The 26,445-nt window shown below is 42.5% G+C and overlaps 1 protein-coding gene across 1 annotated transcript in view; it reads right to left on the reverse strand.

Moving 5' to 3' along the window:
* Window positions 1-26,445, reverse strand: part of pcbp4 (poly(rC) binding protein 4) — a 178,222-nt gene that overhangs the window by 36,499 nt on the left and 115,278 nt on the right. The window contains exons 8-11 of the mRNA XM_039611948.1: window positions 17,846-17,977; window positions 15,527-15,655; window positions 9,805-9,879; window positions 4,339-4,410 (exon numbers count right to left, since the gene is read on the reverse strand). Coding sequence (XP_039467882.1) covers window positions 4,339-4,410; window positions 9,805-9,879; window positions 15,527-15,655; window positions 17,846-17,977 — 408 coding nt within the window. The remainder of the gene's footprint in view (window positions 1-4,338; window positions 4,411-9,804; window positions 9,880-15,526; window positions 15,656-17,845; window positions 17,978-26,445) is intronic.

Genomic DNA, 26,445 nt, shown 5'->3' on the forward strand with positions numbered 1-26,445 from the left:
CTTGACACGAAGCTATTTATGCACCAGCGCTCACCGGGGAAAAAAACCTCGTAGAAGAGGCGCAAAATTTCATCAGATTGTAGGTTTGATTTATGCACGAGTACGTGTGAGATATGTGAGAAAATCTGGATACACTTCAAGACGATAAGAGCTCAGAAATTATGTTCAGATCAGTAAGTCACATAATTTCAGTTACAGTCACATTTCTCAAAGGCAGATTTAGTTTTTTCGTTTCTCCTCACAAGAAAAAAACAAACCCAAACATATTAAAGTAGATTTAACATAAGTGCATAAACCTGACCTGACCTACAGGCTGATGTACTGCAGCTCACAGACTATTCATCACGCTGTCCTAAAACAGCTTAGGAGAGATTAATGGCCAAAATCTGCTATCTGCTCACTTCCTGCATGGTGCAGGTGCTGTTAGCGAAACATAGAGTCAAGAATAACGTGAACTCCTGGGTCACGAGGCAGGTTCAACACATCCAGCAACAACGAGGCTCAGCGGTCAAACAAATATGGTTATTAAAAACGGTGAATAAAACAGACTCTGTCACATGACAGTGATGGTGTAACTGGTCTACAGCCAGCAGAGCGACTGGTTTTACAAAAGCTGCACGATATATGAAATACAAAGAGGTTAAACAACATACTGCAGCAGAGTGTGTGTGTGTGTGTGTGTGTGTGTGTGTGTGTGCACGCTGGTCTGTGAGGCGGGGAAAGGTCTGTTACAGTTACAAAGTTTAGCCTGTCTGAAGCCAGGAAGGAGAGAAGGTCCTGACCCTTCACACCGCGCTGTCGTTAGAACAGTCATTTACTCCATCAAATTAATATTCACATCTGTGTTTTTAACCAAGGATAAATATAAAACTAGAATTCAAATCTATCCTTGGACGACTGCAAATATGACATCAGGTCCACAGCAGGAAATACAACTGTTTCAAAATTACTTGCAGCCAAAAGGGAAAACAAAGAAAACCCCCAAACTATATTAACTCTGAGATAGGCTCCGGTCCCGACGCGACTCCAATATGGATGAGCGGAAGAGAACGGATGGACGGATATATTAAATCTATAAAACCATATTTCTTGAGCTTTCTTACTGATAAGAAGGACAGACAAAGCCTTCTTAAGAAACTGTCGGTGCTCACAGGTCTTTAAAAGGAAACTGACTGGTCAGCAGACAATGATTTCACCCCCGCTCATCTCTGATCTCAAACGCAGCCCGCTCCAGAGCAGGCTAGCTGGGCAGCATAAGTTACCATGGTGATGTCCACGCAGGGTTAACCCTAAAGTCCTGAAACCCGCTTCGATGTAAAGGCCTCTGCTTGTTCAGACGATGACCGCAGGTCACGAGGCATCGCTCATAATCTCCAAACCTAAATGCTGAAGGACACGTCGTGAGCAGCTCTGCAACAACCAGCATCAAAGTAACATCGACCAGAATCACCATCCCTGATGGCGCTGCATTATTTCTTTTATAATGGTTATTATCGATACCCGCGTGTCGTCATTTAGAGTTTAAGGTATTTTGCTAGAAACAAAGATATTTTCCTGTAAATGCGATTAAAATTGCAGTTTTGTTGCAGGTGAGCTTCATGAGCTGCTGTCGCTTTAACGTGCCAGACTGCAGGTGTGTGTCTGTCTCCTAGAAACTACATTTAATTAGAGCTAATCTGCATCAGAAGACGCTCTCTGAGGGAACACAGTGATGTTTGCATCGAGTTTACGAGTAACTTCATGAAGAAATGTTTTTAATTAACATATCTGAGACTCCATTAGAGTCTCAAGGAAGTTTGTGGTACTCAACATATCCAGCACGGCAACACAATGTGGAGCTCTGGTTCAGCTGCTGCAAAGCAGCACAGCTGTTATTGAGCATTAAAATAATGAGGCTGTATTGAGTGTTTGTGCTTTTGATAGCATCCCACCTGCTGTACGTTTTGGATTCATTAAGCCACTTTTAAGCCTGTTTGAGGACTGTGAACCCGATGGCAGCCCTCTAGAGTACAAGCACATAAAAAAATGACCCGTGCGTTCCCCGATCCATCCTCGCAATTATAGCCGACGGCTGTACGGCCGTTTCACAGAATCTACTCCTGCTTCATTTGTGTTTCAGAGCAAAGAATGAGTTGGGGAAAAATGTAAAACTCCTTAACGGATGCGCTTCCTGGGAGGTGAAAGCACTGAGAGCGAGTAGGCTGACCTCTCTCTGCTTTTAACGGCCATTAAACTCACCAGGAGGAAAACGAGCTGCTCGGCATCCCCGCTCGTCTCTCTATCTTTCCCACTCGCTCTCCTTCCCTGCACTTATTTTTTCCTGTCTCGATTCGTCACCTCTCCTCCTCGTTTTCAGTGTTTTTCTGTGCCTGTTTTATACTTTTTCTCCACGGCATTCATCTTCGTTCAGCCTTGGCTATTTTGCGCCTGCATTTTGTTTGCTTTTAATGTGAAAAAGAAGATTCATGTTTACTGAGCTCCTCTGTGCAGAGGTGTTAATCTGGCATCCTTGACCGCACTGACCATCTGTTTTTACGATGCCAGTGTCGGCTGCAGCGCAGCAGCAGCATGATTGAATTCAGGTCCTTTGGCTCGCTCCCCGGCCCGAGGGAGGCGGTTGTTTACCCCACACGACTGACCGAAACAAAAAGATCCATTGATTTAGAGCAAAAACTGAAACAAAGCGCTGGCGTGTGTTGGCGATGAACCATTTAAGTCCCGTGTTAGCAAAAATCTGAATAAATAGGAGGCAAGCTTTCGCATTGTGTGGGGAATGAGGACCGAATGGGAAGAAGGGGTTTGATCTGCAAATTGAGTGCAGCTGAAAAACGACATAATTATCCTGAGAAAAATTCTAGTTATGTGAATAGAATTATATAAAACAGCAAACTGAGGACTTTGCAAACAAAAACACTTGAAAGAGTTTTTCAAGAACTTTTGTATTGTTCTATGAACTTTTGCCAAACACATCACGTTTGAAACTTTGTCAAATCTTTTAGTTTACTCAGATGTTTCTACTCCTACTACTTTCTACTAGTAATTACAGCCCAACTCAAGGGGCTTTATATTTGTAAGGTCTTGATCCTACAATATTACTGAGAGAACCCCAATGACAGATCATCTCTTATGAGCGGCACTGGGTGCACTGGGTGCTCCAAAAGAAGCAGGCTCAGGGAAGGGCAGCCACCTCCCTCAAACCACTGTATGTATTTTCAGTAGGAGTTCTCCCAAAATGGCCCAAAGATTGTGGGACTTGGCTGCAGTGGTTCAACCTTGCAGAAACAGGATGAGCGCAAGAAAATGAACTCCAGCAGGCCACCGGTGTGAACGTCTCTGACCAAACAATCAGACTTGTCTTGTGTCTTGAGGGCCATCAGTAGACCCTGTGCTCACAGCCCGGGGCGCTGGAGCCCAGTTGGCATTTGCCGTAGTGCCAGCAGTGGCAGGTCCACAGCAGATGCCCTGTGCTTCTCAGAAAAGAGAGCAGGTTCACCCTGAGCACACGTGAACGCTCTCCAGGAGAACGTTATGCTGTCTGTAACATCGTTCAGCATGAGTGTTTGGTGGTGGATCAGTGATGGTCATGGATGGACGCACAGACCTGTACAGGCCAGGCAACAGCACCCTGACTGCCATCAGGTATGGGGATGAAATCCTTGGACTCGTTGCCAGAGGCTGCACTGGTGCAGTGGGTCCTGGGTTCCTCCTGGTGTATGACATGTGGTGAGAGTATGCAGGCAGTTCCTGGAGGATGAAGGAGGATGGCCCCCAGGCTCACCTGATCTAAATCTAATAGGACACCTCTTGGACGTCACCAGGTTGCCCCTCAGACTGTCCTGAACTAGGAGGACATCTCCCAGGACACCGTTCATCGTATTAGGAGAGTGCGCCGCCATTTTCAGACAAGCATACAAGACAAGCACGTGGACAAACTACTGAGTACCGTTTTGAGTTGCTGCAGTGATTAGCCTGATGCATAATCACTTTGATTTTCAGAGCTCTGCAGGTTGATCATTTCCATCCTTTCATTCCTAACCCTGAGTCCATATCAGTGCTGATAGATGTGTTTTCAGTGTGTTCTCTAATTTTTTGAGCAGTGTATATATTTGTACTTGAACTAAAATTAAATCATTAAACTTTTACAAATGTTTGCAAGGCTCTCTTCTCATTACATCGTAGTGAACACATTTCAGTCTCGGGCAGCTGAATTAACTGATTGCAGCTCTAAATGTTTCCAACCCAGCTTCCAGTCAAAGCAGCTCGTTGGTAGATGGAAACAAAGGCAGTGATGCAGTGACCTTTGACCCTCAACCCTTGCCCCCAGGCGGCCATACTCACTTGCTGCAGGTCCACTCCTCCCTGTGCCACTGAGAACAGGGGGTGAGAGCCAAAGTCTGAAGCCTCGAACACCTTCAGCCGGCACAGAGAGACACAAGCAGAGTCAAGGCCACGGTTAGAGCTCAGAACTGATCAAACATGAACAACCTGGTCACTGCAGAGCGGCTCGGGATCCTTCATTGCCACAACTGTTCGACGTACAGCTAAACCTGTGTGAGGCATGCAGTGTGGACACTGTTACACACTAACTAATGTCAAGCTGGTTCAAATCTCCCCCACTGCACTAATGCACAGTCGCCTCATGAGACTGTTAAACTTGAGTTAGTAAGACTACGTAAGGGAACAGGAACAAGAACTGAAACTGATCCCAGCTTTTACCATATAAAGAAACAATTATTCTGATACTTATGAAAGCATTTTACCAACAATGTCTCACTAACTGTAAAAGCAGCAAGAATTGTGTTAATTTAATAAGAAAATGTGGCCTTTAATTTTATGAGTGTCCTTAAAAACAACTAGAAGATTTTTTTTACGTCACTGAATCGGCTGTAAGTTGCTTTAGCATCATGTAAGCAGTGTTACTCAGCTGATTACATGAGTGTTTCCTTTGCTACTGCAAGAGCTCAGATTCATTGTGTATTTATTTGTCAGACATTTTGAAAAGCAAAGGTAAAGACAGGAAAGACCAGACGCATAGAACAAATAACAAAAACAGGTTTTCCATGTGATTCTGCAATGAGAAGCAGAAATCCTGCTCTACAGTAATAAACTATCAAGAGTTCATTTAGTTTCCCATTTACTGCTAGATGAGAAGATGAAGGGGAGCAGAATAAATGCTTTATAATTCTCTAAAGGAAATCTGCCACGCAGCAGCTTGAACACAGCGTGACGCCAAAGGTGTGCCGATGCTGTCGAGCACTGAGACATTGTCCAAAGGCCAAACTGCCCTGGAGATGCACTGAAATGACTTGTTTTAGTTATTAGTAAAGAAAGTCTGTTTGCCATGTCCACACACAGGTAAACTCAAGGTGCAAGAGGCATAAATGAAGTACAAAGACGTCTTTGTGTGAATGCCAAAATCACAGACAAGCAGTTTGAGTGCAGAAACAACATGGCTGAAATTCAATTTGCATCAGTCTTATTTTTATAGCCCCAAATCACACAAGCGGCCGGCTCAAGGTGGCGAAGGTGAAAACCAGAGAAGGAACGCATGAAACGGAACAGCGACGTCACGCTTGGTGCGGTTTACCTTTAGTGACATATGCGATTGGCCAACTAGACGTTTAAATGTTACTCCTCTGCTATTTTTCCGCCATTTGTTTAAAATATTAATATTTCACGCCAGCTAACGATTGGTTCTTGGATCTTATACAGTGCCCCGGCCTCTTTCTGTTGTAAATGAGGTGGAAAGTGAAGCAGATGGTTCTGCAGTGCTAATTTCACGTAGACTAAAGTGGCATGTACTGAAGCGTTAACGTGTCTTGCACACGCATGTGTACAAAAACCCCCAAAATGCTGCAGTCTGAGATTTTGTGTCTGAAGTTACTCACAGTTCCACACATTTAAAGAGCATTAAAACATGTTTTGGTTATTGAAGGCTGTGATTAATGAAGTATTTGTAAAATGATTTGATTCCATTATTCTTGAATGTTTTCTTACTTTTAACATATTTTTACTACTAATCTTGATTTTTTCCATCTAATTTAATCATCTGGTAAATGAACCATCCCTGTCTCAATTTTATTTTTATTCGTTTCTTATTAAAAGGGATGTTTTTCCTCTCTACTGTTACCAAAGGATCTTGTTGGGCTTCCATCATTTTTGTCTTTACAGGTATAAAAATGACATAAAAAATAAAATTGAATAAACGTAATGCTGTGACTAGAGGTCCGACAAGCTAATCTAAGATCCTGTCATAATTTTGTCTACAGTTTGGTAAGCAGCAACCTGCCACGTGACTCAGTGGAAATCAGTGTAAGAAGCATAGGCACAGTAGTAATCTCACTGATCTTGGTTTATGGTAAACTAGCTTTCCCCAAACTTTAAACTGAGGACATGAAAGAGTTTCTTTAGACCCGGTCTGGACGTGAGATCTATTCTTGGTGGTTGTATGACCTAAATTGCATAATTCATTATTGCCTTGTTGCAGCTGCTGAAGTTCTCATTAAATCCCCAAAAAGCTTCAGCTTGAGCTTTTGTTCAAATATGCAGATCTGCAGAATAACAAGCAAACACAATGGACGATTTCTGTCTCTGTAACTTAAACTAAAGTGCTGGTGGAAAACTGTGATGCGCTAAAGTTATAAATGACCTTGTTTTATTGAATCTTCTTCAGCATTGATTTTACATTACATGAGATTTTAGGGTTTCGAGTTGATGAAATACGAGCTGTGCACAAACTCTCCCACCGCTGACTGCAGCAGCGCCTCAGAGTTCATCCACAAATAACCAAATGCCCCAGACAACTATGCAGAGAGACGTCCAAGTCAATCTCCAAACAATCTGTGCTGCAGTCCAGTGATGTGTGACCAAGTACAGACAGATTTCAGATATGCCACTCTCTTAGGGAAAAAAAAAATCATGCACGTCTCGGACTGACCAAATGACAACCTGCGCGCGGCTAAGCTCCGATGCACCGTCGAGCCTGAGCGCACACAGCAAGATTTCTGCAACCATGTGATTGCATCAGAGTTTTCGTCTCGGAAAACTTTTCAGAATTCAAGGTACTTTGAAAAACCTACAGGGAGAAATCGTTAAAGATGCAGGATTTTTCTACTTTGGTTTTGTTATGCTTGAGCAGAAAGTGCTAATTGGGGGCAAACGAGGTCAGAATATTTGGATCATTCAGCTTTCATTCAGTTCAATTCTCTGAGGAAGAGTACAGATGGAAACATGCTGCACGTGTTTCTGTAGTTTCTTTAGAAATCTGGACGACCACATTTCCAGTTTGTGCCTTGCTGATAAGAGTCAATAACAGTGATGTAATCCAAGCTTAACAAGAACAACTTATTTACAAGGTCAACGAGTTAAACAGGAAGGATGTGACTGCAGTACGCTGGGAATCTCTGGGGTTACGGTTAAAGAAACACACAGAGAGCCTTTTATAGCACAGCCATAACACAGTGACTCACAAAGGGCCATAAATGCATTTCTAGTGACTGTCAAAGGGCCAAGAGACTCCCAGTCTTAAGCTAGCAGAGACACAAAGAGTCTTAACAGCAGCTTCTCGTGCTTCTAGCTGTCTTTTCACTGCAGGGACTTTCCTCAGGACTAAGAAACTTAGAAAGATATAAAATCCTCTACCTGTGTTTACACTGGAGCAGCCTTGGGCTAAATGTTGAGCCAGTTCTACCCAGAACATGTTTTTCTCTGTTGATTAATACTTTCTGTAAATGCAGGAACGTTTAGGTCGGGTTTAGGGCGCTCAGCATCACTGAGCATATATTTTAGTAGATTTTAAGTTTCATTTGTAAACTCTGCAACTGCAAACATGTCAAATATATACTGTATTTGTTCAATAACACTTGGAGAAACATTATTAGGCTGTAAACCTAATCTAGATTTTCCTTTCCAACCTTGACTATAATCCTCTAACACCATGATTCAATTACCTAAATCAGTTCCACATGGTGATCTATTAAAATGAGTTATTGGTTTAATCTGAAGATCCCCAATAGACAGTGTAATCGTCAGAAATGGGACTTGATGTGATTATACTGACAATCAATCCCTGCAGCCTGAAGAGCATCTTGGCAGAATAAGTGGTAAGAAGGCAAAAAGCATCGTTTCTTATTATGTCTTTACTTTAAATTATCTTTAAGACAGCAAATCCATTGTTTTGTTTTAACTACGAGGTGGCTTCCCACTGATTACCTTTGAGCCCTGTCAGAAGAGTATGCACCGTCTGCAGACAAACATCTAATTTCATTTTTCAGGTTTTCTACATCGATTGCAGATTGCATTCTATTTGTGTGACCGTTTTTTCTTACCCGAATAAAAGATGTCACAAAGTGTTTTATGTATATTTAAAACATATTAAGACCTTTGAAGGAAAATGTAAGTTAATTTTGAGACCACTGATCTTGTAGTATTCACCAGGTCACCAGCCCAAACATGTCTAAGGCAAATTTATAGAAACTACAAGATAGTTTTAAGTTAAACTCAAATATACTTGACACCAGTGTCTTTCCATTACGAGGTGTTCCAAACAAGGAAAAGTTCAGCTACAAACAATGTCTTAATCATAGCCCTAGATGGGTCACCAATGACCTGATAGATGTCCATCTGATCTTACATGATGCAAAGTTTTGCCCTATTTTGGAACATAAAACATTTTCCAAAAATTCCTGGTTATAGAATCAGATTGTATCTAAAAGTGAATCACTCCTAAGTTCAACCAATCCCCATATTTGTTCAAATCCGTCCCCAGCCTTTCAAGGATGCTATCAAATGGATGATCACATGACTTCCCTGGAAGAGATAACAATCTGTTCTGGAAATAAAAATTATATCTAGTAGAATTTGGTGAAAACTTTCCAATCCAACAAATTCTCCACAGAAACACAGACAAACCAAGGTTTCCTCCCCAGCAGTGACAAATGTTTTCTGTCATGAACACTTAAGAATTGTGAGGAGTCGTCATAAGAAATCATAATTTTATCATATTGAACTGGTGTGACAAGAGCCGCCTACACCCTACAACTTAGCAAGTGGACTTTTAAGAAGTGTGTGTGTGTACACATCCATACTTGCATTACTGATGTTGTGGGGACATAAATCTGTTTAATGACTTGTGGGGACCTCACTTTTCTGCGAGGACCAAAAGTTGCCTGTGGAGCCATATGAAGGAAATTGCTGTTTTAGATTAAGTTTAGTCTACATCCAGGAAATTAATGTAAGGCAGTTTGATCTCCTCTGAAAAGATGGAAACATGACTGTGTCTGTGCATGGGAAAAAAAGAAGAGGGTAAGCGACCATGTGGGTATTCTCTTTGACACTGAAATTGCAAACCAAAGCATATTCTTGAATAATAAATTATGTATCGACTCACTCATCCGTCCACTCCTCCATCTCTTCCTCAGTACTCCCATACATCCATCATTTCTTCATACCTCCCTAAATCCCCTTCATCTGCGCGTCTATATGACCCATTAATCCGTCCGCCCTCTTTCACCAGCATCTCTGCCTCTCCTCCTTTCATGTTTCCTTCTGTTACCTGATTTTCCTCCCTCTGTCTATAAATCTGTTTGTTCTGCCTTCATTAATCATTTCCTTTATTCTGCCACTCTCATACTACTTTCATCACTGGATACCTGCATTATTTTGTTCTGTCTGCTCCATCTATCATTTTCCTGCCGTCTTGCATATTTTATGTTTTGCTCCCTGTTACGGTTCGTCTGAAGGACCTTTACAGTGGTACGTGTTTTCCAGCAGGATGTTAATTATCATCATTCTCCAACAGCTTACCTGGTTTCCTGCCAGCAGTACAGTTCCCGGAGTCGGGCTGGGTCGGTATGGAATAGTCGCTCCTTTTGGTGGAGACTACAGATAAAGAAAAGACAGTCAGAGGTGAGGAAGACTGGAGGCGCAAACATACGAAGAATCTTAAGGTGGTGGTGGTGGCATGAATACTTTGGATTACTTTATACACATACATATATATATATGTATGTATATACTTTATATACTTTTACTATTGCTGTGTGTTTTATTACTATTACTGAAGGTTACTCGCCATACCAATACCAACTAGATGTTTAAATCTTAATATAAATGAGTAACAGTAGGTGGACATTAGGTAAAGCTTCACTTTTTGCAGCGATCTCGTATAGAAAACGATTCCGTGCGTATATAAAACAGGTCCGCGGCTCCGAACCGTAGTAAAGGGACCTCTGGCTAATACGTCGGGTTCGTGTCGGGCTCGTAGCTGAAAACTAGCTTTACTTTGTTGTCTGGGTCAACTTTGCTAGCGAGAGACAGAGAGAGGCGTTGAAAGGCTGCTCCAACGGAACTTATTGTTTCGGAGGAAAACACGAACACAGTGTACAGTTGAGTCTTAATAGCTTACTTACAGCTGGGCTCGTCAGGCACTCTTCTTGGCTGCTGTGGTTATTATTATATTTACATGCTTCCAGCTCCCGTTTTTGCTCCGTGACAACTCGTACTTTCCTACTCTACTTTTTCTCCCTCCCTCGCTCACAGACACATAACGGGTATGACAGTCCATTCTCCCTGCAGCACGGACTACACTGCCCATGAGGCTACATTCTTTAGGGCTATGTCTGTAACACTCTGCCTATTGCCTTCATATTAAATCATTTTTTGAATAATAATTTTAAAAAATATTTCTTCACATCACTATTCAGGGCGCAAGTAGAGGTGACATGGGCCGCGAGATTGAGACCCAGGCTTTAGAGCTTCTTAATGCATGTTTTGTTTGTGTTTCCACCGGCGTGGAATTACCAAAAATAGAGAAGGCACAGCCTAACATAGGAAACAGGAAGTGACCGCTGTGTAATCCATTTATTTCAACAAAGTAACTGTATTCTGAATACCACCTTTTTAAATGGTAACTGTAACAGAATACAGTTACTCATATTTTGTATTTTAAATACGTAACGCCGGTACATGTATTCCGTTGCTCCCAACACTGGCTGGTATCTGTGAAAAAGCAACATCAATAGAAAGTTAGTTGTAGTGCTGAGCTGATGTGTTCTTTTTCAGACACCATGTGCGTCTCACTGTTATGCACAAGAGCAAAACCAGCTGCTAAGAGATGGTGGTCTCCTTTATATCTTCAGTATGAAATCAGTGTTGAAATATTGGAAGGCTGGTGTTGGAATAATAACTTACAAATTTGACTTCCCATTTAGGCGCTTGTGTTTAATAGATTGGGTTTAACACTAAAAACTACTTGGATAGTTTAGGGGTGAGCTTGCAATATGGGTTAAAGGTACTTTTTGTCACTACCCTGTTTAAATTTTAACCACCAAGGCAGCATTTTACCAGCGGTGTAATGAAACATTTTTGGATGTGTCCTGTGGTTTCCTTGACTTTTGAGGTGGGAGATATCATCAGCCCCACCCTCTGAGACTAGGCACCAAACCCCAAGAACAACTGGTGCGTTGAAGGCCTTGAGTGCAAGAGCGGCTGACCTGAGATAATGGATAATGGCTCTACCCTGGATCCTCCTGGCCAATTACGAAGACCACGTGAAGCATCCTCTGAAAGTCTACTAGAAGATGTGACATCTGGACAATCCCTACTGCGACCCTCACCGAAACCAACCAGCTGATCTATACCATGGCAGCAGTGATCACTGAGATGTTTGGCTACAAGAAGAACAGCCACAAGGAGCAGTACCCTCTATGGAGTATTAATGGCCAAGATCAAGGCAGAATCGAGCCTCCAAGGGTGCACTAAATTGATTGATTGCTGATAGTTGCACCAAGCGTGGTCACCCAAAAACATAGTGGATGGCAGTTCTGGCTGCAGGAGAACAGCAGAACCTCTAACATTACAGATATGCTTTTATGTTTTTCCAACTTGGAAGGATTTAGTTCAAAAGACCACAAGAGAGAGATCTTTACATGCATAAAGCTCATCATTTAATATGTGATAAGTTTTGCTGATGAAAACTATCATTTTTTATAGAAGCAGAAGGGGGTTCAATACTTCAGAGGCTGGGAAACAACCATGCTTTTTATTTAATTTGGGATATTAAGCCTTTATGTACAGTACATTCTCTGAGTGACTGATCATCAAGTGTCTGCTAATGTTTCATCCATTTTTATCTTATTGTGTGTTTGGTGCAACAGGGAGACATCAAAGGGACATTAAGCAGCAACATGAGTTTATTTCATTATTGCTGCACAACATCATAAAAGCCAAGCGGCTCTTATTTAAACTTGCTGTGCTGCTGGATTGTTGTGTTTGTCTGAATTGCTGATGCGGTTGAAATGAGGGAATCACGGCTTTTCCTGCTGCATGCTGAGCGCTTTTATTACACAGGCGCTCTACTAATGTCATATTCATCATGCTGCGATCCACTGCAGCTCATTAAGTCCTGGTTGTAGGATACACCCAGAGAGTCTAGGCTAATTGTTTTAGCTGATGAGATTCTTAATGATGACCTGTCAGCGCTCAATTTAAAAATGAATACGTAATCAAATGAAACAAGTTTTCACACATTCTGCAAAACATTTGGCTTTGCAGAACAGGATTCCCCCTCACACTCATTCACAGTTTGCACAGAGGTAGGTGGAGTGACCGGTGGACCCCAGAGACTGGGATTTCTCACATCACGGGCACTGCGTGTTGATAATCCATATTTACTTCAGCCTTTATATTTTCCATTTATGTGTGTATTTTAGAAACGCTTTCTCTTACAGTTTTTATGGTAATAGTAGGGCATTAAGAAACAAGAAGGGAATCTGTGGAAATCAAATTTCCAAAGTAATGTCCAATATCCAACTCTTCTATCAACTAGGGCTGCCAAACGACAACGATTATTTTGATAGTCGACAAGTCACCGATTATTTTTGCGATTCGTCGACTAATCAGATCATGCATCCATTGGACGTACAACTAGCTTATTGCACCAGCATGCATCTGATCTTATATAACTATCATTAGCTTACAGCTTGAAGTGTTTATTTTTAGTTAGCACATACCTTAATATCAAGATGATAGTTTATTAAACTTTTAATGAAATTTGCAGATGGTAGCAACAAACCGAAAGGCCCCCAAAATGTGTGCCGATGTGTGCAAGTTGTTGGTGACAAAGTCCATTGAAGACTAACGTATTTTTTTAGCAGTACTGTAACGTAACATTTACAGCTATCAATATGAGTAAGTAGCTCGCTGTTTACGCTAATGTTAGCAGCTAACTAGCCAATTAGCTTACTGAGACGACTGTACTACTTGCTTCTACGTGCTTCCTTTTCAGATAATTTAATATATGAGGATATTTTTCCTACCTCAGTACCCCACTATTACTCTACAGTTTAAGTGATATCTATATTTTGTCTTCATGGACTGCAGTTCCTCTAATGTCCACTTGAGGCAATCCTAACTGACTCTCGTGCTAAAACATCCAAAATTTACCCAGAAACAAACAAACAAACAAACAAACATATTTACACTTTATAACATAACAACTGTACGTGGGATTGTTTGTCTTTGTCTTTTTTAATTTTTAAATGTATTAAGGCTTAAAGTTGGGGACATGGGTGCTTTGGCTGAGAGCTGGGTGTCTGAGCAGTTCAGGTATTTTATATAAGGTTGGGAAAACCCGCAGCTAGCTGAGACTGAAAATGCTACGTCCAGATGAACAGAATCAACTTTTTCCGTCTACTTTGGCATTTTTGTTGAGTTCTGAGATTTTGTTCCCTCTGAATTCACCGTGGAATAAAGTGAAGCTGTGGCAGAAACCTCTACTCTGCGTCCGACATCAGGACTTCACAGAAAAATTGATTTCTCATTCATTTATCCCAACGTGCTGTTTGGATGTATCACTTCCAAGCATGCACTGGGTGGATGGCAGGGAGACAACAGTCCATCAGAGGACCAAAGTACATCAAAAGATTTCTGACTGAGATCAAACAAAGTGTGAATGGAGGCATGGAACTTCACATTGACAGTAAGTACCAGCACTTGAAAGTGAATGAAGTTTAACTAAGGTCAGCATTTTTATTTCTTTTCCGCTCCTCCTTTCTCATCGCAGATTAAGGTGCTTGGAATACCAATGAGCTCCTGAAGCCTTTGATTTCTCTGTTTCTGCTTGTAATCCCCGAGACATGCTCTCCTTAATGACTGCAGTCTCTGATTAATTATAATACAATCATGAATTATAAATTTTACTGTTTCCATTTTGAAGATTATTGGAAAGGTGCACGAAATCTCACAAAAAATGTAATGTAGTAGTAATAAAGCGCAGACGGGTGTGCATCATTACAGAGCCGCAGCATGAATTTTTAAAACAATCACTCCTGCAGCTCTGCCATTTCAAAATTAGCATCAGGTTGCATCAGATGAAGAAAAAAAGCTTTGTGTCTTGTTTGTCACGAGTGTGATCGTAATAATGGATCGGGGAAGGATGGCGATGATGCTCGTGTCACAAAATGACAAATCTCTGAAATACCGATACGAAGAGAAAGCCTTGAACTAATCACGTAAGATGATATCAGACTTTTTGACTAATTATTAAGGTGTAAAAGTTAGCTTAGACAAGGATGAAGGCACACAAGGCTGTTGTCATAGCAACTACCCACCAGACAATGCACACATCCAAAAAACAAAAACTTACACTGAGGAGAGATGTGCACCAAAGCAGCTGCAACGTGTGAAAACAGGAATGCTGTTAAAGGTGTTTGAGGCAGTGATGAACCTGCAGAGCGTCATCAGCTGGAAAACGCTGCTGCTTTCTAACCAGCATCAGCCACAGACTGTAGATGGAGACACTCAATGTTAGCATTTTAGCTAACATATCGTTTTTAATGGAGCCAGAAGGTTCATCACTGCCTCAAACACCTTTAACGCCTTGCTTTTTTCACACCTTGCGTTTCATTCCTCTGCAGATAAAGGGTTTTTTAGGGTCTGCTAAGTCATCAGGTTAGCAAGCAACATCAATAGACTGCATGCTTTCCTCACACAAACACAGACACCATGTAAAAATATAAAATCCTAGAAGGAGGTCAGACTTTTTGGATGATGTGTGAATACAACTAGCCCCACAGCAGCCATATCATGGGTCAGATAATTACAATTAAAATCCTCTAAAAGGCTCCACAAACACGTTCATTGACTCCAGTTAGTTGAGGTGAAGCATAGCAGACAGCTAGCAGCTATGAACGCCTGTGTTGCCATTCACCTCTTAGTCAGAGAGGCCACGCCCCTAATGATGTAATGAAGGGGGGAAATATCCATAGAGACCAAAATGGTTTTTGTACCAGGCTGTAAACATGTTTATTTCTGCTGTAAAGTTTTAACATGGGAGTCTATGGGGACTGACTCACTGCTGGAGCCTCCCCCAAGTGGCCTTTAGGGGAACTGCAGCTATTTCCACACAGGCTCCGGCTTTCAGCCCCAGACTTCACAGCTTTGTGGAAACCAGGCATCTGAACATTTTCTACAGTACTTTCTCGTTAATTTCACTCTGTAGTTTTCCTGTTTAGCCTCACTCACATACCTCTAGGATTACAGTGCAGATGAGTTTAACACACTGGATGATGGCGTCCTGGCTCCCTGATATCGTCACTTCTCTCTCTGTGGAGTTGGGGAGGAGGTCACCTGCCACTTGAACCTGCGCACCTGTTGTCTGTACACACAAAGAAACACACACAGCAGTGATTCTGTACCTAAAAATATAAGCGTCAAGCTGAGCAGAGAGAATGCTGTGAGATGCTAAAAGCTGCACATGAGGCAGCGAAAAGTGTTTTTTGACAACTCAGAAGGTCACGTGTCAGATTCTGTATTAATAGACATGAAGTTCACACGCTCAAAGTTAAGCAAAGAACATTCAAAGTGGTAGTTTCGGGATATTTAGTAAGAAACCCAGAGCAAAATGAATAAAAGTTTCAGCGCTTGTGGAATTTATTCAATTATCATTTTCACTCGTCAGACCTTAATTAGCTGGCTCATGCTGCGGAGGATGCTGTCAGATGTGCGACCCAACATTCACGCTGAAGCAATCTGCCTTTGTTAAGTTTTCAAGGTCTTGTTTCACACTGTGTATGTGTTCACATTATTGCCTGGTCCTTGTATTTTACATATCAAAAAGGAAACTTGGGTGACCTGCTTTTCTCCACGAACACTTTTGATTTATTCCACAAGGTTTCAGCCTGACAAGCATCCAGTCGGGGTCAAAGTTAGTATCTAAATATGGGAGCTCATGTGTGAGTCTTCCTGTCTGCTGGATTGATGTTTATGACCTTTCAGTCAAACTTGTACAGAAGTCAGTCACGGTTTACTAAAATAACATTCATTTGCATTCTCTCCACTGCGGCCAGGTTGTAAACAGAGCTGCCCATTAAAGCCTTTTACAAACAGGGTCTGCTCTGTCAGACAACCTGAAACAGGGTCTGCTCAGTAAAATGCAGCACTGTCGATGTGCGTGTAACATTAACTTTCTGCTGGTTAAATCTTAAACAGGCTATTAGAGACAACGAGTCAGTTCCACACCGGTTCTGGGTTTATATCCTAAATTAAACAGGACAAGACTCAACAGCTTCTTTCATCATTATCATCTTTCCAGTAGAAGAGGTGGAACAACAGATGTAGTTTCGTTTTTTTTGTTTCTTCACAAGCTTTGATTAGAATAAAATGCTGTTCTGTGAGACGAGCAACTTTCACCCATTCACCATTTTATTAGAGATAATTTATCTGAATTTCAGGAGTATCTTGCCAAAGGATATTAGCCATGCAGACTGCAGCAAACAGGGACAGAACCACCAACCTCCTGACTGTAGCTGACCTGCTCCACCTCCTGAGCTACAGCCACAAAAGGTTCATGGCTCTGTTCCGTGTCGTCAGACGTTTCACAGTTCATGTAAATGACAGCGGAGCTGACGTGAGGCACCAACCAAGCCCTTCATCTCACTACAGGACACGCTTATGTTGACTTGCAGAGTTCAAACCTTCTCTGGCATGAACATCAGCACAGAAACTGCAGGCTGGGAGCTTCACAGTGGGTTTTCATGGCCAGCAGCTCCTGTAGGCCTCATGTGTAGGTGGCCCAGTACTTATGCTCCCACAGTTTTGGGACAGTTTTTGGATTTTTAAAAATCTAAAATAAAGTATGTATTTTTTTGGTTCAGAAGCAGGAGTCATTATTTAAGCTGTTTAGCTCCATTATGTAACAATAATTAAATGTTAACTGTGACAAAAACACCTGCATCTATATCGTCAAATCTGAGTAAAAAAAGAAAAAAAAAAAGCTAAGTTCTCTGACTTTTACCCAAAATGTAATTTTAAAAAGCTTTTTCCCCCTTTGGAAATTGGACTTCCACCATCGCCTGTGCTCTTAATGAATTCTCTCAAAGATTTAATTCATGAATGAGTGACAGCTGAGTAACAACGAAATCCTCCATCCTCAGGTCGTCCCTCTCAGGTTGGAGGATGTGGAGCCTATTACCTTAGTAACATAACTTCCAATAGTTGTTAGCAATTTGGCTGTTGTTACGATAAACTTTACATCACACAGCCAGAAACAGATGATTGTTATACCAGCGGTCCCCAACCTTGCCCCACGGACCCGTTTAATGTCAGACAATATTTTCACGGACCGGCCTTTAAGGTGTCACAGATAAATACGACAAAATATAATAATAAACGCGAATTCACTGTGTAATTGTGTAACTTTATTAGCGGCGTCCTCCTAAAATGCGTCAACACAATTGAAAGTAACATCCTCCTTTCTGCCCCTTAATGCTCTCTGGTCGCTATGGTAACGCGTAAATATTTCTTGCCCGATTTTACCACAGAGACTTCATCTTGTCAAGCGGCTCACCTCTCTGATCTCCTTGATCTTAGACCCGCCTTTGCCGATGAGGGAACCGCACTGGCTCGCTGGGATGACCAGCCGTAAAGTGACGGGAGGCTTGCTGGTCACAGTGCCGTTGGCTACCAAGGCCATCAGGTCCTGAGAGAAAGAGAAAAGAAACGGATGGATTTAGTCGTTAAAGGGTTCGAGGTGTTTCCGTTCGATGGATTCATGCATCAGTGTGCCTGGAGAACAGCATGCAGCTGCTGAGCGGCGCTGCCTTCCACCGTCTGTCAGCGTGAGCCCTTTAAAATCTGAGCTGTAGGAAAACAAATTAGAGTTCTTATTAAACAAACAGTATTTCTAATGTTTGCTTTTGAGCGTAGAATGAATGCAGCCCACTGGATATGCATGCCAAAACATGTAAGCAAACAAAAATGATCAGAGATGAACCTTTTTATCCTTCCTAACCACGTCTCAGTCCTCGTATTGATTTATTTCTAAAGAGCTGGATTTCAGGAGTTAAGCTTTGGAACAGAAGAGGCTGTTATGGCAGTTAGATTAGAGCTGGAGCTCCAGTTTCACTCAGCTTTTCATGACATCTGATAATCCCAAAAATACATTTTCTGTTTCTTCCCAGTTTTAGGATTCAAGTCAGTCAACAACTAAAAACAACAGAAAACGAGCTTTAAAAGGGATGAAAAAAAACCCACTAAACACGTTTCGTGTCATTGACACTAAAAAAAGAAGCTTGACACATAAAAATAATCGGTCCTGAAAAGTGTAGTGTTGAATAAATGAGACAGTGTTACTGCAGACCGGCTCTGCAGCTCTGTGGATAAACCCACATCAGCTGATCCCTCAGTGGCTTCAACCTGATTCTTGCAAGCCTCTTTGCAACCCACCTCCACCCCACCACTACTTCATTTCCAAAAATCTATTTAGTTATTTAGAAAATGAACAGATGGAAATTAAAATTATATGCCATGATTATTGAAGTACATTAAAGGCAATCTGAAGGATTGCTTTGTCACAGCTGTAGTGCCACAGTAAGTGAGATGCACTTCTGCATAGGACACATTTTTACAATTGTGTCTTAAAACTGAATTTTAGAGCTAAGTTGTTTTTATGTAAGAGGCCATTTGCAAACAGAAGACTCCTGACTGTGACGTTAGGACAGCTCCAGAAATGACGATTACCAAAACCTGAGGCTAAAGCAGCTTCAGAACAATATTCAAGTCCAATGCAACCAAGATCTGAGACAAACGTTGGCAGCTCTGGAAAGAAAAAAAACTGTGATTTTCATCAGGAGGGACTCAGAGTCGAGCTGCTACACCTACAGGCATCTGGGCGTCTCCTAAACTGCTTCCCCTGTGACTCAGACCATGATGAGTGGATGGATGGATTATGTGATAAATGCCCTAGTCATTCCTGTTTCAGATGACCCCATATCATGGCTAAATTAATCATGAATTTAGTCGCTGCACTTGGTTATATGATAACCTTCCTGCTTGTACCGTGTAGGTCAGCTTGCTGATGTTAGCCTGTGGTTAGCTGTGGTCTCAGGCTTGTAAAGGAACCCTGTGCACTACTAATGTTGAAGCCCTGCCTCTAAGAGTTGCAACTATTCTCTTCAAACTGGCTCCGGTACAAACAACCAGGTGGTGCCAAACCTCTTTTTGCACAGTCTGTCTCCATGTAAGTGTATTATTTGCTTCTTTTGCAGCACAGACCAGCAAACCAAACTAATCTAATTTATGTAACTAAAGAAAAAAGTATATTACTGGCCATTTTTAAATGCTCACAATAAAAATTTGCATTTAATGTCTGTGAGCTCAGTGCTACAGTCTGTGAAAGGTTAGCGCTGATTGGAAAGACAACTTCCACACTTGTCTGTCATTCCTTTAATTCCGATGCAGAACACAGACTATATTTGCCCTGGTCAAACGTCTCTGTCTCCCCCTCTCTGTCACCGACTCCCCTCTCTGACCTTGACTTTCTCTGTTTATTCATCTGCCTTCCACACACACACACACACACACACACACACACACACACACACACACACACACACACACAGCGCTCTCTACTCCCAGTCAAGGTCTGTGAAGTTTGATGAATAGGCGGCATTCACATCGGGATAATAGCAGAACACGTTCCATACGCTCTGATTGGTTTGGTTTCATTTCATCAAAAGCCAGCAGACGTTTAAAAGTGGGCTTTCTTTTCAACACAGTAACCACATTTTGTAAAAGAATTACTACATTATCATTGGAAAAATTACTTCTTGTAACCCAGATTGTCAAACACAGGCTGGAAATTCTGTAGCTAACAAATTAAAGTTCAGCTGAATCACTGATGGTTTCCACTAGAGAAGCTAATAGGATTCCTTCCCAAGGTCTCCAACCTCGAAATACATCGTAGAAACATATGCAACAGTATTTCATTAAATAACCAAATGTAAAGCTATGAATACAGTCGTTCTAAAACAAGCTGCTGGAAGTTATTCACTGACATGTATTTTGTGCATTTTGTAAAGGTCATGATTTGATCTGACTGCTGATTTGAAGACTTTTTTACTCAAAATGAGCAAAACATTTCTATTTGTCTTTTAATAGACGTGTTTATAAGCTTGACTAATCTTTCTAAGCTTTCAGATGATTTGTTTTATCCAGCGTCCGATGAATGTGGTTCGTTCGCGTTTGCTTCATCTTTCCAAAAGCTCTCATGTGTGCATTTGAAGACTTCCCAGAAATAATTTAATCTTTCTGCCAATCACAGTGAAGCAGTGCAGCTTTAGGCTCTGTGCTTTTTGTATATATCTGGTGTATTGTTATTATAATGATTGCACTTGGCAGGCTTTACACAGTTTGACCAGCCTGATGTGGATGTGAGTGTAAGCTTCAGCACACACTGATTTCCAGTCGTCTGCTGAGATTTCAGTTGTGAAATCAGAATGTTATCACATTAAAAAAGTTAAAGTGCATCTGGGTGGTGCCTCAGAATAGCTCTCCTTTAAATAAATGAAGGTAAAACATGTAGAGCTGGCTCGTGTGGGGTGGAAATCTTGACAGTTCCCACTCCAGAACCAGACAGTATCTGTTAGAATAACATAAGTCATCTCCATCTGTGAAACCTGCATGTAGCACATGCACCGATAACGCTGCCTGGTACAACTATGACTGAAATCGATGCTGCACTCTTCAGCTCCTCTCTTGCATCAGATGCAGCTGAGGTTTTTGGAACAGGTCCAGTAATATCACTGACTTGTTGCTTTAACTTGTTATTCCATCTTACCCAGAGTTATTGTATTTCCATATTCACCCAGCCTTAGAGTGAATTCATCGGGCCCCGGGGTCTCCACTCTGCTCTTACACTTCTGCTGCTGCTTCTGACAAAATCTGATGATGTTCTTTCAGGTGGAAATTAAGAAGCAGCCTGGGGCGACTCTGGCAGGCTTCTTCTGAAATAGCTGAATTCTGTCAAGGCAGCAGACCACATGTCTGAACAATCATCTAAAACACAGCACTGTGCAAAACTCTTGAGCCAGACGCAGACAATTCAGTTCAAATCAAACAGAAGCTGCTAAAAGCCGTGTAAATTAGTAAAGGAGCGAGTAAGGCTAGGTTTACACGCATGTTTCTCCAGAAAGGGGGTCTGCTAAAGAAAAGTCCATATGTTCTGACATACGGGCCAATTCTGTTAGAAAGTGATGGCCAGTGTGGGGGGTGGGGGGTCTAAGACACGGAGGCAGCTGTTCTCTGGATAAATCTGACAGCTCAGGTGTGAGGGCAGGATTTATCCAGATAGAGCAGCGTTCACTACAAACAAGTCTGTCCTATAAGTGTGGAATCCACCTGTCACAGCTGGCCCGGAGGACCTGCAGACCACCACACTTTCTTTACTGTCACATCCTGACCGATCCACTGTGGAAAGGTGCTAATGGCGCTTTTTTCCCTGCACGCAAAGCTGCAGGTATTTATTCAAGAAAAGGCGAGTTTGTGACTCACAGCCACCTGTGGACAACAAACAAAAGGTTTCTGCAAACGCCTGAATCACACCCAGGGACTGTCTGCTTTAGAAGATGGTAAATGTTCTTTCCTACCTGAGCACACAAAGAACTTTATAAAGCTTACCTTATTCACCCATGCACACGCATTCATACAATTTCAATGTATTTATTTGCTTATTATTTTTTCATACAAGCACTTTTTCCGATGCTTTTTCTATCTAGGACTCACGCACATTTATACCCTGATGGATGCATCAGAGAGCAACTTGGGGTTAGCATCTTGCTTAAGGATATGTGGCGTGCACTCTGGTGCAGCCAGAGATCAAACCACCAATCTTCTGATTAGGAGATGACCTGATCTACCTCCTGAACCAGACCGTGTGGCGGTGGCAGATTTCTGTGCTGTTTCGCTCCGTTTTCTTTAATGGCCTGAACAGATCTGAGCAGCTCCTACTACACTTGCCTGCCCACGTCAGCCTCTGCCTGCTGCCCCCTGGTGAAGTCAGACTCTGATAATCACTGGGCACAGTTGGTGGCTTCACACAGTTGGAGGCGGTGACTCTGTTGTGTTTTGTACAGTTGGTAGGTGAGCTGCCATCTTTGTCTTTTATTAATGAGAAGAAGCAGCGCTCAGGAAACAAGACTAAATACTTTTAACTGGTTAGAAAAGCTTTTACGTCAGTTCATGACAACATTATGTTTGTTCTAATGTCAGGAAGTAATTATCTGTCGTTTGTATTGAATCTGACCGCAGCTGAAGAACCAGCATTGTAAAGACCATCAGATGCTCTTTGAATGAAAGCCCAGGACAGTCTCAGGTGTGTTTCCAGCTCACCCATCCAGCCCTGAACTTTACAACTATTCCACCTCCTAAACTGCTGTTCTTCTTTATCCATTACTCAGAAAGGCTTCACTCATTCACTCACTTTTTAATTGCATCTCCTCTTTTCCCCTTCAGCAGCTCTTCCCAAATTTCTCCCCCTTTTCTCATTACATACTATCTCTGCGTATGGCAGCTTAAATCCTCCTTTTCTCTCTGTATTGCTCCTCCACCCTTTACCAAATCTCCCTCTGTCCCCTCGTTCTGTATGACTCTCCCTCTCCGACTTTAATTAACTCAGGTAATAAATAGCAGTCCAAATCACCTGGTCCTAATACGATTGGTTCAATTAATTAAGGCCGAGCTGCACTCGGAGCCTCGTTGCATGTGAAATGTAAATAACAGAGCACCGTCTTGTCTGGGCTGCCCATCAGATGAACGTGGTCTGAATGAAATCACTCCAATCCCTCCTCTGCAGGAACACATATTTATTTATATCATCAAAAATCTCTTACAGAAGCCTTCGCCGCCTCTTTTCCTCCTTCTGTGCGCGCTCTCGTCCCAGTAATTGACAGCCAGCTCTGCATGCAGAAAGTGGTTCATGAAGCAGAAATGGGGTAAGGCACCAACGGTTTAACCAGGAGGTTTTTCTTTGGAGATGAATGTTTGTTGTTCTTCCTGTTTGCCCTGATGCTCAATGTAAAGCGATCTGAGAGAGACTGAGTGAAGGAGATGGTTTTTTAAATCCTGCTGGCTCCCTGATGTGTTTCATGAAGCTGAATTTCTACGCTACATTTTTAGTCACATTTTAAAATAAATTGCAGTAGAAGGTTTCACATCCATAAACAAGTTCTAATAGTTCTCTCTTTGAATTATATTTGTCCTCTCTCCATCCTCAACAACTGGATCTTGGACCGAGGGTTTTTGAGTTTTGGGACTTGTTTAAGTATTCCTCTTGATTGATGTTTATATGTTAACTCCTTGGATTTTCTTTAGTATTTTTCTTTAACATTGAGCCTTTAGTTCCAAGTTCCGGTTTCTCTGTGTTCGTTGTTTGCCTCTGGGTTGGATGTTCTGGACTTTATCGTCACAGGAGCCAGGACCCCTCAGTGCCCTGCATATGGGTTCTGGCTCCTGTGACTCTTGTCAGAATGATACAACCAGCAATGGACTCAGCGCTCAGTAAGACTTTTGAATGTTGGCAGATGGCTCTCTCCTTTCTAAAGAGGACTGTTGAACTGAAGCCATGAGCCCATCTTCAGGCAAACTCACCTGGCCATATGCGGCACTGGAAGTTGTGGTCCTGGGGTCCCATGCCTCCTGGGCGCCACATCCTCAGGCTCTTCCTTTCCCTGTCATCACCGTGGGCCTGGTAAGTTTGGAGCCATTCGACTGCTGCAATGTATACGATATCCTCCAAATCATCACCCATTCCTAAGAGGAAGCATGGTCCCTGGAGATGCTGTTCATCACCGCCTCTGCAGCCAGGCTTGATGGAGACATCAATGTTCGGTACCCTAGCCAGCTCCACATTAGTTCTCTTTGGCTGAAACCTTCATTCCTGTCTTTAGGATGAAGGTCGCAAAGACCCAGCCTGTCTCTCCACCCAGGGATGACTCAGGCCACCGGGGCCCTCACCAGGGACTTGAGGGATACCGCCTGTTCCTTTAGAGGTGCTTCTCACCGAACCTGAGGTCAGCTTCCCTGCACTTCACAACCCTGAGATCCTGTTCTTGCCTGAGCTAGCACTGCCTAATCCAAAGCCCCCGAGCCCCATGCAGCCTAAACATACTGCTTGGGATAGGCCCCAGCTCCAACATCTGGACCAGACCACTGGCTGCCATCAACTAAGCTTCCCGAGGGGTCCCATCTCCTTCACTATCGGTGACCACCTGCGAAGCCTCCGTCTCCACTGTTGCCTTCCCCCCTCCTAGGCTACCAGGTAGGCTCTGCCTCCTTGCCCACTGGTCCTCTGTCCTACCTCCTCCACCATCCCACCGGGTTACCAGAGGTGTCTCGCCTTCGTCACTGACTTGTTTTCCAGTTCCATCTCCATTTCTGGGCACAGTTTCCTGCTCCAGCCCCTCTCTGCCTCAGTACCATCTCTCAGCTCTGCCCCGCCTCTTCACCCCCTTCCCTGCTCTATGGACTCTCCTCCTCCATGGTTTTAATTTTCTATTTGTTTTTTACTTTTTAAAATCCTCTTTGCTCTTCTTTCTAATGCCCTGTTAATTTATCTGCACGTCCATAACTTTCTTCATTTCTATTTTTAACATTTTTCTCTCCTCCTTAAATGGCATCTCACATTTAATAGCCTAGTTTAACTACACACATGTCCATCAGCCATTCTAATTTTCTTTTACGTTCACATTTCTTTAATTTCTCTCTGTTCTGCGTACTGTGACAGAAAACGGCATGTTAGAAGTTTGAGGTGCACAGAAATCTGCCTGAGGTGGTTCAATGCAATCTTGTGATATCAGGCTGTGAAATACAGACCATCTTTCAGGATGAAATGGTTACACAATGAGCCCACTGAACCAAATGCTGTTAGAAACTTTTGTGTGTGTAGACATGGGCAAGAGATCAACATTTTTCTGTCAGATTTTTGTCTATAAACATCTCAGCACATTAGTATCATGGGATATATCATATAATGTTGTAAGGGAACAGGAACAAAGCACTGCAGGTTTGATCTGCTTTCTGGAATAAAAATCTGAAGTGCATTTTGGGTAAACTTTCAAGGGTTGCATCACCGTGAGGGATGGGCAGCTGCTCAGAACAAATGACAGCTTATGGTCTCATGTCACCTACCGTTTGATACCAGGCTCATCTTCCAGCTGTGTCAAAATATATTTTTGAATTGAAGGAATTCTTCCCAAAGATCCAGGTAACTTTGCACTGCAGAAGAAATAACTAGGACGTCCTCTATCCTGAGGTCAGGCCTCACCACTTCCCGCCTGCTCAGGCCTGGATGATGAAGCATGGACTGGTTTTTGGTCTCAGTATGAAGCCCAGGCAGAACTCCAGCATCATATTGTTCCCACAGCAGAGATGCTGCACGCCACGGGTAACACTCATCCCCTCGGAATGATACAGGAGGCAGCGGGATGCCGTGTTAGGTAAAAACCACGTCCCAGGCTTTTCACGTCTCTCACGAGTTATCTCCACTTAGGTTCGAACTCCTCCGCAAGACACACACCTGAACCTGTGCAGGTCCTAAGACTAATGCTGTGCATGATCTCCCTGATTACAGCCTTTATTTAATCCCTCGGGGACACTTTCTTATATTCTCTGCTTTCCAGCTTCATTAATTCTTCATAGGACCCCCTCTTTCCTCATCTCTTTATCTCTTCCAATTCTTTTTTAAACCCTTCTCTGCCCTCTCTCTCTCTCTCTCTCACTCCTTCCTCATTTCACAGCTTTTTAAAATCCCTTCAGCGACCCGTCCACCACTCTCTAAATCTCCGTCCATTCTCTGCCCCCCATTTTCATCCCATCTTGTTATCTTCTATTAGGATTGCTAAGATTTAAATACCATCTGCCTGGATTTAATTTCTCAGCTTGCGACATGTCTCTCAGACATTTCATTTCTCTGCAGCCAAAACCACTCTGCCGTGAACTCATTTCCTTCGTCTTATACTGTATGCGTATGTTTCAGGGTTCATGTTTCTACATTTGTGGCTGAAATATTTTTCCCTGAATTCAGTGTTTTGGTCTCCACTTGTTCTGTGTTTGATTGCACAGCGTGAGCTTGTAACCAATAACCCGACAGCTGGGCGCTGCTTGTTTAGAAGG

This window comes from Oreochromis aureus, linkage group 5 (assembly GCF_013358895.1).
Source record: "Oreochromis aureus strain Israel breed Guangdong linkage group 5, ZZ_aureus, whole genome shotgun sequence".
In the NCBI taxonomy this organism is placed as follows: domain Eukaryota; kingdom Metazoa; phylum Chordata; class Actinopteri; order Cichliformes; family Cichlidae; genus Oreochromis; species Oreochromis aureus.